The sequence below is a fragment of the Heterocephalus glaber genome, unplaced genomic scaffold, assembly GCF_053883595.1.
Source record: "Heterocephalus glaber isolate CG9 unplaced genomic scaffold, H.glaber_assembly_v1.0 deba00001442, whole genome shotgun sequence".
Taxonomy (NCBI): domain Eukaryota; kingdom Metazoa; phylum Chordata; class Mammalia; order Rodentia; family Bathyergidae; genus Heterocephalus; species Heterocephalus glaber.
In genome coordinates this window covers 48,824,502-48,837,152 of record NW_028258296.1, presented here as the reverse complement: position 1 = coordinate 48,837,152, position 12,651 = coordinate 48,824,502, and the positions used below count along the sequence as shown (strand labels likewise).

At 34.2% G+C, this 12,651-nt stretch overlaps 1 protein-coding gene across 3 annotated transcripts in view; it reads left to right on the top strand.

Annotated features, from left to right (window-relative positions):
* The window catches only part of Trim33 (tripartite motif containing 33), a 113,632-nt gene extending 102,384 nt beyond the window's left edge, over positions 1–11,248 (top strand). The window contains exons 16-20 of one of the 3 annotated variants that reach the window (XM_004853777.3): positions 247–370; positions 2,350–2,424; positions 4,370–4,522; positions 6,083–6,133; positions 6,213–11,248. In XM_004853777.3, coding sequence (XP_004853834.1) covers positions 247–370; positions 2,350–2,424; positions 4,370–4,522; positions 6,083–6,133; positions 6,213–6,425 — 616 coding nt within the window. In that variant the 3' untranslated portion in view covers positions 6,426–11,248. The remainder of the gene's footprint in view (positions 1–246; positions 371–2,349; positions 2,425–4,369; positions 4,523–6,082; positions 6,134–6,212) is intronic. The other 2 variants (XM_004853778.3, XM_087213278.1) reach the window with 2 other exon arrangements.
* Positions 11,249–12,651: the final 1,403 nt, after the last annotated feature.

Sequence of the window (12,651 nt, the reverse complement as noted above, 5' to 3'; positions counted from 1 at the left end):
TTTGTACTGTGCTTAATAGAGTGATGCCATTTTATATTTTTCCACAAAGTAATCGCTTGGGGATGCCTGGGAAAAGGTTCAGGAAGTTTTTTGTTACACACCTTAAAAGATTTGAATTTCTCTTTTCCAAAAAAACTGGAAACCAAACAAAGCAAATCTAGAGACTTGAATGTAGTAGGGAACTACCTTTTCTATAGTAGCCTTTCTTAATCATTGCATGAACTGATCATCTTTTTCCTTCTTTAGTGGGGACTGGATATGTACATTTTGCAGAGATATTGGGAAGCCAGAAGTTGAATATGATTGTGATAATTTGCAACACAGCAAGAAGGGGAAAACTGCACAGGGATTAAGCCCAGTGGACCAAAGGGTAAGTGTCAAATAGGTTGATTTGTCACTGGGATTCTGTAGTTGTCTGCCCACCCCCCTCCACCCCCGCCCATGTAATATACACGTAACCTGATACAGTTTTACTTTTCAGATGTTCAGATGGTATATTGATGACATCTAAAATCTTCCATCTAGCTCTGAGCTCTAGACCTTTAGATTCAGCTTCTTCAATCTTGCTTTTTGTTTGTTTGGTGTTTTTTTTTGGTACCAGGGATCGAACTCAGGACCTTGCGCTTGCGAGGCAGGCAGCGGAACCACTGAGCTAAATCCCCAGCCCTAGCTTCTTCAATCTTAATGTGTCCCCCCAAAAAATCTTGATTTTTTTTTTTTAATCCTCAGAAAATAGCAAATAACATTAAAAACTGTATTCCTTCCTTCATTAGTAAATGGAAGTACCATTCACCTTTTGCTTATACAGTGGACCCCCGAGTTACAACCATCCTGATATATGAACAACTTGAGTTATAACCAGAATTCTAGTTTAACTTAGGACCAAAGTCTTGAGTTATGACCTGAATGCCAGCTGCTTGTGCTTGCACATGGTCTCAGATACAGATTTGACCCTTAAAGAGTTCTGGAAGGAACATTACAACATCCTTTCATATGTGGGGTTAACTGAGAAATCCTGAGCCAGTGTCTCTAAGGAAGCTGAGATCTGCCTGTGTATAAGAGAGAGACTTTGAAGGCTGTGCAGAGGAGCCTGAGCTTTCAGTTGACCAACTTGAGTTAGAGCCAGCCCTCGTGAATGAATTGAGTTTCTAAGTCAAGGGTTCACTGTTCTAAAAATCTATTAGAAATGAGGCATGACTATGATACCATTTTCTTACTGCCCCCTACAGTTACTATCCTAGACAACCATCATACTCAATAATCTCCTATCTGAACTATTATAACAATTTCATTACTCTTCCTGTTTCTTCTCTGTAGTTTGCTTTTCTATATTGAACACTTTTTTTTTTGAGACAAGGTCTCACTGTGTAGTTCAGGCTGGCCTCGAACTCAGAGGAGATTCTCTTGGCTCAGCCTTCTGAGTGTTGAGATTACAGGCAAGAGCCACCACACCCAGCCTACTCTTTTTAAAAAAGAAATAAATCACTTCCTTGCTTAAAATCCTGTAGTAGCCTCCCATATTAAAAATGAAATTCAGAATCCTTTCCTCTCTTCAGAGTTCTGTTGATCTGTGGTCTGATTTTTAAAAACAAAAGATCTTTTACATAGTACTGTGGTGATTATACTTTTTAGCTCTGATTTAATGTGTATACTTGCAAAATCCTTCCTCCACTGTCTATGAAGAGCAGATATGTTTTTAGGATGTCCAAACTTACATTAAAAGGGGGTTGAAGCAGGGTATGGTGGCAGGTCCCTGTAGTTTCAGCACTCAGGAGCCTGAGATAGGAGACTGAATTGAAGACCACCTGGACTATGCATAGCAAGACCCTGTCTCAAAAAAAAAAGTTTTAGTTAATAGAAATTGACAAATGTAAACTGCATTTCAGTTGTGTAAAAAAGATTATTTTTAATTGGATACAGAAGAGAGAGTTTTTATTTATTTTGAATTCAAATGTAGAGTTATTTGAAGAAAAGGGATAATAACATTTGTCTTGCCTGCCTCAGAGAATTACAGTGAGATGCAACAGTGGTAATTTATTTACTTATTTATTACCACAAAGTGCTATGTATTTCTTTGACTTCCTTCCATATGGATAAAAACCAAGAGTAAATAAAAGATAAATAGACAGAAGCGCACTTATTTAAAGTAGAACTGAACATAGTCTCAGTTAAATGGGAAGCAAGATGTTTTTCTTTGAGTTTATGTATTTAGTTAAATAACTAGTATATTAGGAGGCTGATGTTCAGTTCGCTGTGGTAACATTTTATAATGATATCATTATTACCCTCAAGAATATCTTCTTAGGGATCAAAATACTTTATGTGTCTTCCTGTTCTTTTTTGGACCAGAAATGTGAACGTCTTCTGCTTTACCTCTATTGCCATGAATTAAGTATTGAATTCCAGGAGCCAGTTCCTGCTTCGGTGAGTTGCATCCAGTACTGAGTATAATACTTGAGTATAATACTTGAGTATAATACTTGAGTCTGAACTCTGGCCTTAAACTGGGCTTGTGTTAAAACGTAGGCTTCCTGAATAAGCTCCTTGACCTCTCTGCGACTTCATACCCACCCCCTCATCTTTAAAATTGTATTTGTAATTGACAAACAGTTGTGTATATTTCTAGGGTACAATTTGATGTTTTGATCTATGTGCACATCATACATTCAGTCAAGCTAATTAACATATCCATCACCTCAGCAATTCAGCTGCTTTTTTTGTAGTGAGACTATTAAAAATCCTTTTTAGCAATTTTGAGATACACAATACATCAGTATTGACTATGGCCACCATTTAGTACCATAGATATAGTAGATCACTAAAATTTAATCCTCCAATCTAACAAATTGAATACCTTTTGATCAACATTTTCTCTTGCCTTCTTTTCCCTAGATTCTGGTAATCACCTTTCTTCTCTTCTTCCCTTCCCCTCCCTTTTTCTTTTCCTTTTCCTTTTGGCTTTTTGAGACAGGGTCTCACTATGTAGTTCAGGCTTCAGGCTGGACTTGAACTCTCAATGATCTCCCTGCCTCAGCCTCTGGAGTGCAGGGATTCAGGTATTTGCCACACCTGGCCCACCTCTCCCCCTCCCCCCTTCTTTCTTTCTATTATGCAAATTATGGAGTTTGCTGTGATAATTTGATACATGTATACATTATGTTATGATTCTGATACTGTTTTTAACCTCGTTGGGTTATTCTGAAGATTATATAAGATAGTCAGTGTAAAGTTCTTAATATAGTATCTGGTAACATAGTAAATATTATTTAACCATGAATTTTATGAGAGCTAAATGGATTATAATTCGTTAAAATTTTTTTTCAGAAATTTTGTGACTTTGATGAGAACTTAATGTAATTTCTATTTTTTTTTTTACTTTTAAGATCAACATTAAAAAAAGATCAACATAAAAGAAACAATTATAATGGAACAAGTATTGAAGCAGAAGTCAGAAAATTTGTTCTCATGGTTCTGCTATCAACCAGCTTTATCAGTGGGGAAATTGCATACTTTGCTGGCTTTGCTTTTTTAGCTGTATAATAGGAGTGTTTGGCTAAATTATTTCCAAGATTCTAGTTCTGTATCTTGGAGAGAAAGTAATCTCTAAATAGTAATTGAACAAAAGTATACAATTAAAGCTTTCATATTGACTTTGCTTGTTACATAGCCAAGATTAAGATGGAGACGCCCAGGAAATTTTGCAAGTCAGTAGTGTTCGTTTATCCTATAGGAGGCTTTTATAAGAAATAAAGGCTCTAAAATATTATAATAAAAGAAAAACCAGAGGTTCTTAATTTCTATTAAGTAGATTTAAAGTGTGTTACACGTATTTCTATTATTAGATAAAATATTATAGATCTGTTATAGACCTGTTGTAGAATTTTAAATGATAAATTGTTTACTTGGTAGGCTGAAAACGGAATTTTAAAGCACCTTTTAAAGACCTTTTAAAAAGGTGTAGACAGATGGATGTTTTGCATAATTAGTAATCTGATTCTAGAAAGTCTTTCATCTTTAAGTTCAGGAATTTCATAGTACATGACTTTTAAATGTCTTCATAGAATACTGTATATCATTAGTGTACATATTTCATAATTTTTTTTTCTTTCCTTTCACAAAACACTTCAGGAGTCATGAAATATTTATTGATGAGCTAAATGTGGCCTTAAGTCTACTGGTAGGCTACCCTAGCCGATTGCTTTCTTTCCAGATCTGCTTATTACAGATAGGACTTTTGGGACTTTCAATAACCATGGAGAGTGGTACATACTTTGCAGGATTTGGTTTTCATGATAGATTGGGACAAAGGATTTTCAAATTAAACAGTTTGGCATTTTGGAGAGCTCTGATCTACTCTTATTTATTTTAGATACCAAACTACTATAAAATTATAAAGAAACCAATGGATTTATCCACCGTGAAAAAGAAGCTTCAGAAAAAACATTCCCAACATTACCAAATCCCAGATGACTTTGTGGCTGATGTCCGTTTGATCTTCAAGAACTGTGAAAGGTTTAATGAAGTATGTTAGCTTCCAACCTATAGCGTATTAGTTTGTTAGTTTTGTTTGCTTGTTTCGATTTTTGGGTTTTGTTTTTCCTGCTGAATGAGTTTTCAGATTTGATTAAAATTTATTTTCTGCTTCAGTCCTGGCAAAAGTAAAATTTTATTTTACTCACAGCTCCAAAGAAGAAAATTTACTGTGTATAATTTGGAGTATATGCTTAAATATAACACATTAAGAATTATTATAGACTGTCCCTTCTTAAATGGTCTAGGGTTGGTTTAAGTATGGAAGGTAGTCTGAAGTAAATATTGTGTAATATGATTATAAACAGCTCGCATTCTGAGTGCTTCTGGAAAAGGTATTTTCTGCAGTGTTCCAAGATTTTATTATTGACCACGTAAATGTAGTCTTAAAATCGCAAGCTTTTCTCTGGTGACTCATCTAAAACAGTAGCCAGAGAATAAGGTGGATTTTCTGATTTTAGCAATGTGACTTTCACTTACTTTGTTTCTTGTCTTTGCTTTTTGTGGGTAAGGATAAGATATCCATTTCTCAAGAAATGTGATACATGCTTTTGTCAAGGGAATTAATTTTTAGCTATATATGGGATTAAATCAAGTCTGTTATTGTTATAGAAGGTTTTCATTATGGGAGAAGAAAATAGAATTGGATGAGAATCCATAAAATCTTCATAAAGACTAATACTAAAGTCTTATCTTTTTTGCTGATAAAATGTGGGTGTCATACGACTATTACTAAAATAAATCACAGTGAAACCTTTAAAGTCTACCAACAGTTATCTCTGGAAGTGTCCAGGTGGCATTTTATATTATTTAAAATTCTTATCCAGGCATGGTGGCGCACACCTGTAATCCCAGCATTTGGGAGGCTGAGGCAGGAGGATTGCCATGAATTCAAGGCCAGCTTTGGCTACATAGTGAGTTCAAGGCCAGCTTGAACTACATAGCAAGACCCTGTCTCAGAAAACAATCAGTCAACCAATAAAATTCTTAAAAGGTGAAAAACAGTACACCAGAAAGTAAATTAAAAATTTAGAAAATGCAATTTCTTTTTTTGTCTTATTTTTTTAATGCTGCTAGATGTTTTCAAATAAATATGCTTTCATGAACTACATATAGTTGACAGGAAGGCTCATTTTACCTGATTTTTTAATAGTTAAATAATTTGTGGTTAACATATTACCATAAGGGTAGAATTCGGGTTGTTTTATGAAAATTTTGAGAGTTTTTAAGATGATATTTCTTTTATCATATTTCATAAATCTTTTTCTCTTGAGTCGATTGATATATTTAGACCAATTTTTGCTAAGGTTGACCTCACTAATTTGGAATGAGACAACTGTTGAGGTTTCTCAAAAGCTTTAGTAACAGAACTTTATAAAGAAAGTGAATCTGAATCTGTGTTCTATATAATTTTAGAAAGCACTTAATCTGGTTATAGCAATTTGTTCTCCCTAGTATGGTAGACTTTCGTCACCAATCCTATGCAGTCTTATAACTTTAGAAAGGATTATAATTTCCCTTTTTTTTTTTTTGACTCTGGTATCCTTTTTAGATGATGAAAGTTGTTCAAGTTTATGCAGACACACAAGAGATTAATTTGAAGGTAAGCTTTTCAGACCATGCAAACTTGGTGAAGGAAAGTATATTACCAATAGGTGAATATTCCTATCTTTTGCTTGCAGGCTGATTCAGAAGTAGCTCAGGCAGGGAAAGCAGTTGCATTGTACTTTGAAGATAAACTCACAGAGATCTACTCAGACAGGACCTTCGCACCTTTGCCAGAGTTTGAGCAGGAAGAGGATGATGGTGAGGTAACTGAGGACTCTGATGAAGACTTTATACAGCCCCGCAGAAAACGCCTAAAGTCAGATGAGAGACCAGTACATATAAAGTAAAATAACATGGACTTAAATCAGTTGTTTAAAAAGGAAGAAAGAAAGCCTTTTATTTAAGGGTTGCTGGAATAAATCCTGCCTTTACTGGGCATCTCCTTGAAGAACCCGATAGCTTTTACACAGTATTAGGTTGAAATAATGGACAGAAAACATTCTCGTGAAGAAAGATGAAGATAATTCCATTTGCAACTTTAAAAACAAGAAAAAAATGATTTTTCAGGATTTGTTACTAAAAAGGATATTTCTTTGTTAGAAGTGGCATGTGTTGATGATCATGTGGTATTGACTGGTGCAGGATACTGGGTGTGCAAGTAAACACATAAGGCTCATGTTGCTTGATAAATTGTCTTTTTGGACTAGACTGCAGTTATTAAAAAAATTTTAAGCATCCACTTTACACACATAGCATACTGGGTTTTTCTTGTTTAAAAAGTAGCTCAGATTTTATTTAATCTCAATGGAGACATGCATTGAATCATGCCATTATATTTTTTCTCATTTTCATACTGTTGAGCCTTCATTTTTAAATTAGTTTAAAGAACTCAATAGTACTTTTATTTTCTGTTTTATGCATATGATTTAGGAAACATGAACATTTGTTTTTCCCTCAGTGATCTGCTAAAATAAAAATGGTAACGTTTTAGTAGTGGATCATATAGAGAGTTATAGTAGTCATTTCCAGAAAATACTTCACACAGCTGCACTTCCCAGTCAAATCATGTGATCATAACAGTTATTCCTATGAAAGGCAGAATGTTTGTTTTAAAACTAATCTTGTTTTCTGTACATTTAAATTTGATTGAGAAGGTGACAACTGGCTCTTACCCAGTCTTCCTTCATAACAGTTTTCCAATAGACCACTATTGGCAAACAGTAATCTGTCAGCTACCAAATGTGTAAAATTTTCTGTATTTCACTTTGTCTTATTTGTAAATAATGAACTAAAACTTCTGGCAGATCAGCAACATTTGCTGAGGCTTTTTTTTAAGCTAATGTGTATTCTTACTAATGTTCCTATCAAGAATGGATTTGTAATATATGCTGTCTATTTCTAATGTTCACATTCATATTTTGAAGTTCTATCTTATTTTAATAGAGAACAGACTTCTCAAAATCTTCAGAAGCAGCTTATTGAAATATCAAAATATTGAAATAAACCCGGTGGGGTTAGATTACTCATCTGTCCACCAAGTGGGACATTTGCATGGACTGGGGTCTTAAAGGACTTAGAAGAGACCTGTAAGTAAATCCTGAAAATGAGCCAATCCCCACTTGAATGGTTACTGGAGTAAACCCACCTTTCCCTGATTACCATACCCGAGGCAGATAAATCAACTTGGCTCTGGTTCATTTTTCTTCTCATTTGTGATGCTGACATTCAAGATGTGTGTTCTAGACTGTGTACAGGCTTCTCTTATGTTGGATTAAAAATTTTAGTCCTCCTTTTGTATGGACACATTAGAATATAAAGTGACCAAAATAGAGGAATTTGCCATTAGATATTTTTCAGATGTCAGCAGATTTGTGGCAAATCATTTGCCTTTTTAAAAAATTCACCTAAGCAGTTCAGACCATAGACTACTCAGAACATTATTTGACATAATTGTCTAAGAAGTAAATATTTTTTAGTGCATATTAAATCAAATAAAGTGCTCTAAAGAAATTATTATACAGATTCTTTTGGGCTGTTTTTTCTTAAGGGGTGGGGAATAAACAGGAATATGATTCAGACCTTCTGATGGTATATTTAAACAGTATTAATTTTCTTATTATTTACTTTATCTTCTGGCTTTCTTTTAGCTTCTTTTTTTCTGTTGTAAAGCAAGCTTTAAAACATACCAAACTGTTTTATCATTTTATTGAAATTTCAAGTTTGTAAGATTTTTTTTTTAAAGGGGGAAGACAATTTTTAAAATGCTTTTATGTATCCCTACTTCCTTCTTTTCCACAACATCTGTGATTTCAATTCATAAATAGACATGTATCTAAGAGAACATTTTTGGAAAGTGAAGAATAGCAGTATGACTTTGTTTTGTTAAGCCGTTGAGCTCTGTTATTTTGTATTTGTTCATGTGAATCCCTCAGAATTCTTAGGTGTAATAAGTCATAAAAAGGTTCTGCCAAGTGGGAGGGAGAAACAAATTTTATTAAGTAAATATTTCTCAATATCTAGAGCTCTAAAAGATGTGTTCCCTTAAAAGCATTTTCAAATTAGAGTTTTTGTTTCTTTTAATATTAGTTGTTCAATTTATTTTTTGTTTGTTTGTTTTGTTATTTTTTGGTACCGGGAATTGAACTCGGGAACTTGCACTTGCAAAGCAGGTGGCAGAACCACTGAGCTAAATCCCCAGCCCAAATTGTTCAATTTAAAAACCATTTTATTGTCAACATTTAGTAGGCTCCATTTGTATTAACAGAAAATGATTCTTACTGCTGAGGAATTAGTATTACAAAATAGCTGTCAGCCAACCACCATTAAATGAAGATGTTCACTTTAAATTTGGTTGAACCTTTTTCTTGAACACTGATCATTTTTTTCTAAGCTGATTTGTTAAGCTCTAACATAACTGGTTAACAAGTATAAGAATTTAAGTTGACATTCAGTTATTTAATTTGTTTTCCCTGGTAATTTATGTTTTAAAAAGATAAAGACTGAATGTATCCGTTCCTGAAATCAGTTGTTCTGATATGCTCTCATATTTGTATTCTTTGTTAAGAGCTAGTACTTTAGATTTGGAGAAAAGTCTTCATTATACTACAGTATTTCCTTAAAAACTTTCAATATTTTTGCCACACTTTAGTTTACTTCTCCTATCAAAAAAACTTAAGTGTTTCTCAATCTCTTCTGACCTAAATTTGTGTTTTTCAGCACTTGGCTCAGCTGATTCACTGAGTGAAGAAATTGATTTGCAAAGTGCAGTGTGTGAAAATTTCAAAGTATAGGTCGTGCTCTATATAAAAACATCAAAGCATTGCTACAGAGAGATGATAAGACATTAGATCTACCAGTGAAATTGTTCTTTTTGGAATTAGTAAGTTAGTCCTTTCTGACTTCTGTTTCTTACATAAGGGAATTTTAGATAATTTTTGTTTTAACAAGTTTTGAAATTTGTAGTTAAAAATCAAAACAAATAATTCTGTAAAGTATCCAAATTGTAGATTTATCAGTTACCTCAGCAGGTATCCTGCCGTGTAATTATTAGTGATTGGTGTTAATAAGCCTATAGATTCAGGTTTTTCACCTCTGCCCTTGGGTTGTGGCCTACCATATTTTATTGAAGGGTTTCTTACTGTCCAAGTGAGACTAGATGCTCTGGCCCCTTCTTAGCCTTTACATCCTATACCCACCCTTACTTACATGTAACACATAAAATATAAAAATCTTCTTGTCGAAGTCAGCACTGCTCATTTGTGTACTCAACATTGGATCAGTAATTTTATAAAAATCTGCCCACCCAACTCCCTTAATTAAAACAAATTCTTAACTCATACCATGAATTCTTAATTTATACAATTCTTATTAATTGTCTGCTGAAGGTAATTCAAGATTTTTCCAGGTGTATTACAGTGGGATCATATACCAGACCTAGATGTTAATTTTTTTTTTCTCCCAGTTATCTCCTCCTTGATAAAGCAATAACACTGCTTTAAGTCTGTTGCCTAATAGCATGTCATAATCCTCTCCTGGATGGTGATTTTATAGGAAAGTTTGTATGCATATCACCCAGTCTATCTTTTAAAAAATTAAGAAATTTAAATGTATGCTGGAGGTAATGACAATATATTGTGGCATTTTATTTTAAAAATTGGGGAAAGTTGCATATTTTTTTAAAAGTAAGTGTTTGAGTAAGAAAATTGAAGGTACTTTTTTAAGGAAAAAAATTTATATGCCACAGTTTACATAGACATTTCAGATTTCAACATGTACTCTTAGATATAACAGCTTCTTTTGCTTGGCCAAATGCATGTTTTACTCGGTCAAAATGCATTTCTTCCATCTTAGTTTCTTATGTTTGCTTATATAGTCCTTTTTATATTTTTATTGTATCGGAGAAACAAAATTATCTTCAAAACTAAGTCAATTTGGACATATGTGTCATCAAACTACAGAATGTATAAAGTTAAGTTTAGCCCTTTTCAACAAGTGATCTTTAAAAACTGAAAATGCTGCTCTTTTAAATTTACCAAATCTATATTTGGGAAGGCACCAAAATGATTTGTAAGTGCCACTACAATATTCCCATTCAATTATGGCCAAAAGTTCATTCTTAAGAAGGAAATGCATGTCTGCTTCTGATCTGAAAAATGTAGGCATTTACTGTGTTTTAAAACAGTGAAACATGTACATAGCCTATTAAAAAAAAATTGTGCAATTGGAAAGCCTAATTTTTCTACATAGACATACCTACATACAAAAGGGTTAAATTCATAGCCTTACTAGTTCCTTGCTTCCAGTACTTCAACTGGTATCCTCCCCTCATTATTATTATTACTACTGTTATTTTTGCACATAGTTAACTACCCTTCAATATGATTCTTAAAGGAAAAGTGCTGTTTCTGTGATAACGTATTCGCTAAATGATCATATTTAATTTTTTTAAACAAGGTTGCAGTTTCTAATTGTTATGTTCCTGTGTTTTTGCTGGTGTGTAATAAAAGCAAATTTTTTCTTTTCGTGGTTATTTAATACGTTAGCTGCCTGTAAATAATTCTTGTTATAATACTCTGGAATGTGTTGTAGAAGTTGTATTAGATTAGTTTAAAGCCTTGTTTGAAAACCACATTGTTTTGGTTATTTCTATTAAATTAGAAAATTGAAAAAGGTTTGAAATGAATTCCTTTTTTTTTTTTTATTCTTCTTGTGTGAGTTGAGATTTGATCATTTTAATGCATTAAAAAATTTATGCCGGTGCCGGGGATTTAGCTCAGTGGTTTCCCCACCTGCTGCGCAAGCGCAAGGACCCAAGTTCGATCTGCGGTAAAAAAAAAAAAAAAAAAAATTCACGCCACGCACTGGAGAACCAGTAGTGAAGAAGATAAAATATTGCCCCATCACTGCAGTCTTTAGACTCTGTTAGAATAATGACTGTTACAGTAGGGATTGACACAGTGTAGTTGGAATACGCAGGAAAGGCTCTAACCAAAGCAATCTCTTTCACTCATAAAAGATAGGACAGTGGCCCAGGCAGAGAGCAGGAAAGAGGATGTAATACTGCAGAAGCCTTTAGGTGAAAGAGAATATGTATATGTTCCAACAATTTTAAAGTTAGTGTTTACCTGCAGCAGTGTAAATTAGAGTGGCAAAATGCTAAACTGAAGAACTGAGCAGGGTCTTCTTCCAGCAGTCTTCCATGTGAAAAGTTTTAGGACTTACACTGAAGCCAACAAGGAGTCTTGTCTGGTTTTGTTGTTTGTTTGTATACAAGGTCTCACTATGTAGTCCAGGCTCGCCTTGAATTCTTGATTCTCCTGCCTCAGCTTTCTTTGTGCTGGGATTACAGGCCTACACCCACCATACCTGGGTTAAAGTCCTTAAAGCAAGATGGGGTGTGGAGGAGTGATATAAGCAGATCTACCCTTTGAGCCATTTTAACTGGGAAGAATGGGTTATGGGGAATCTTGGGGTTGGAGGTACAATTGTAGGCTGTAAGTAATCCAGGAGAGCCTTAAACCAGCTGCCTGAAAGTGGAATTGAGAATAATAGTCAAGTTTTAGATTTAGAAAGTAAAGTAGACCAGTAATTGAAGCAAGGTATTTGCTTGCACTTTTAGGAGAGTAGAGGTGGAAAGAATTGACTCTGAGTAGAAGGGAGAGAGTTCATTTTGGGATGTGTTGAGTTTGAGGTATAGGTAGGAAATTAAGGTGCAGGAGTCTGTTCTGGTGCTCCTAAGAGACCCTCAGTGGGAGATAGAGCCCACTTTATCAGAAAAGGCCATCAGTTAGGGATCACATCTGTTTTTACTCATCACTGAATAGTCTCAGCATGTGGTAGGCATTTAGTAAATGTCTGCATTGAGCCATTAACATAATAGGTGGTAACTCAAGGTAAGTGATATTGCTGAGGAAATGTATATAATGAGAAGAGTAGAAGGATTAAAAGTGCAGATGAAAAAAAGTAAGGGCTAGGAAAAGAAAATCCTTAAAAGAGACCTATGAATCATACAGGTTGGAGGAAAGCAAGAGAGTGAAAATGGAAGACCAGAGAATAGGGTTTCAAGAAGGGGTG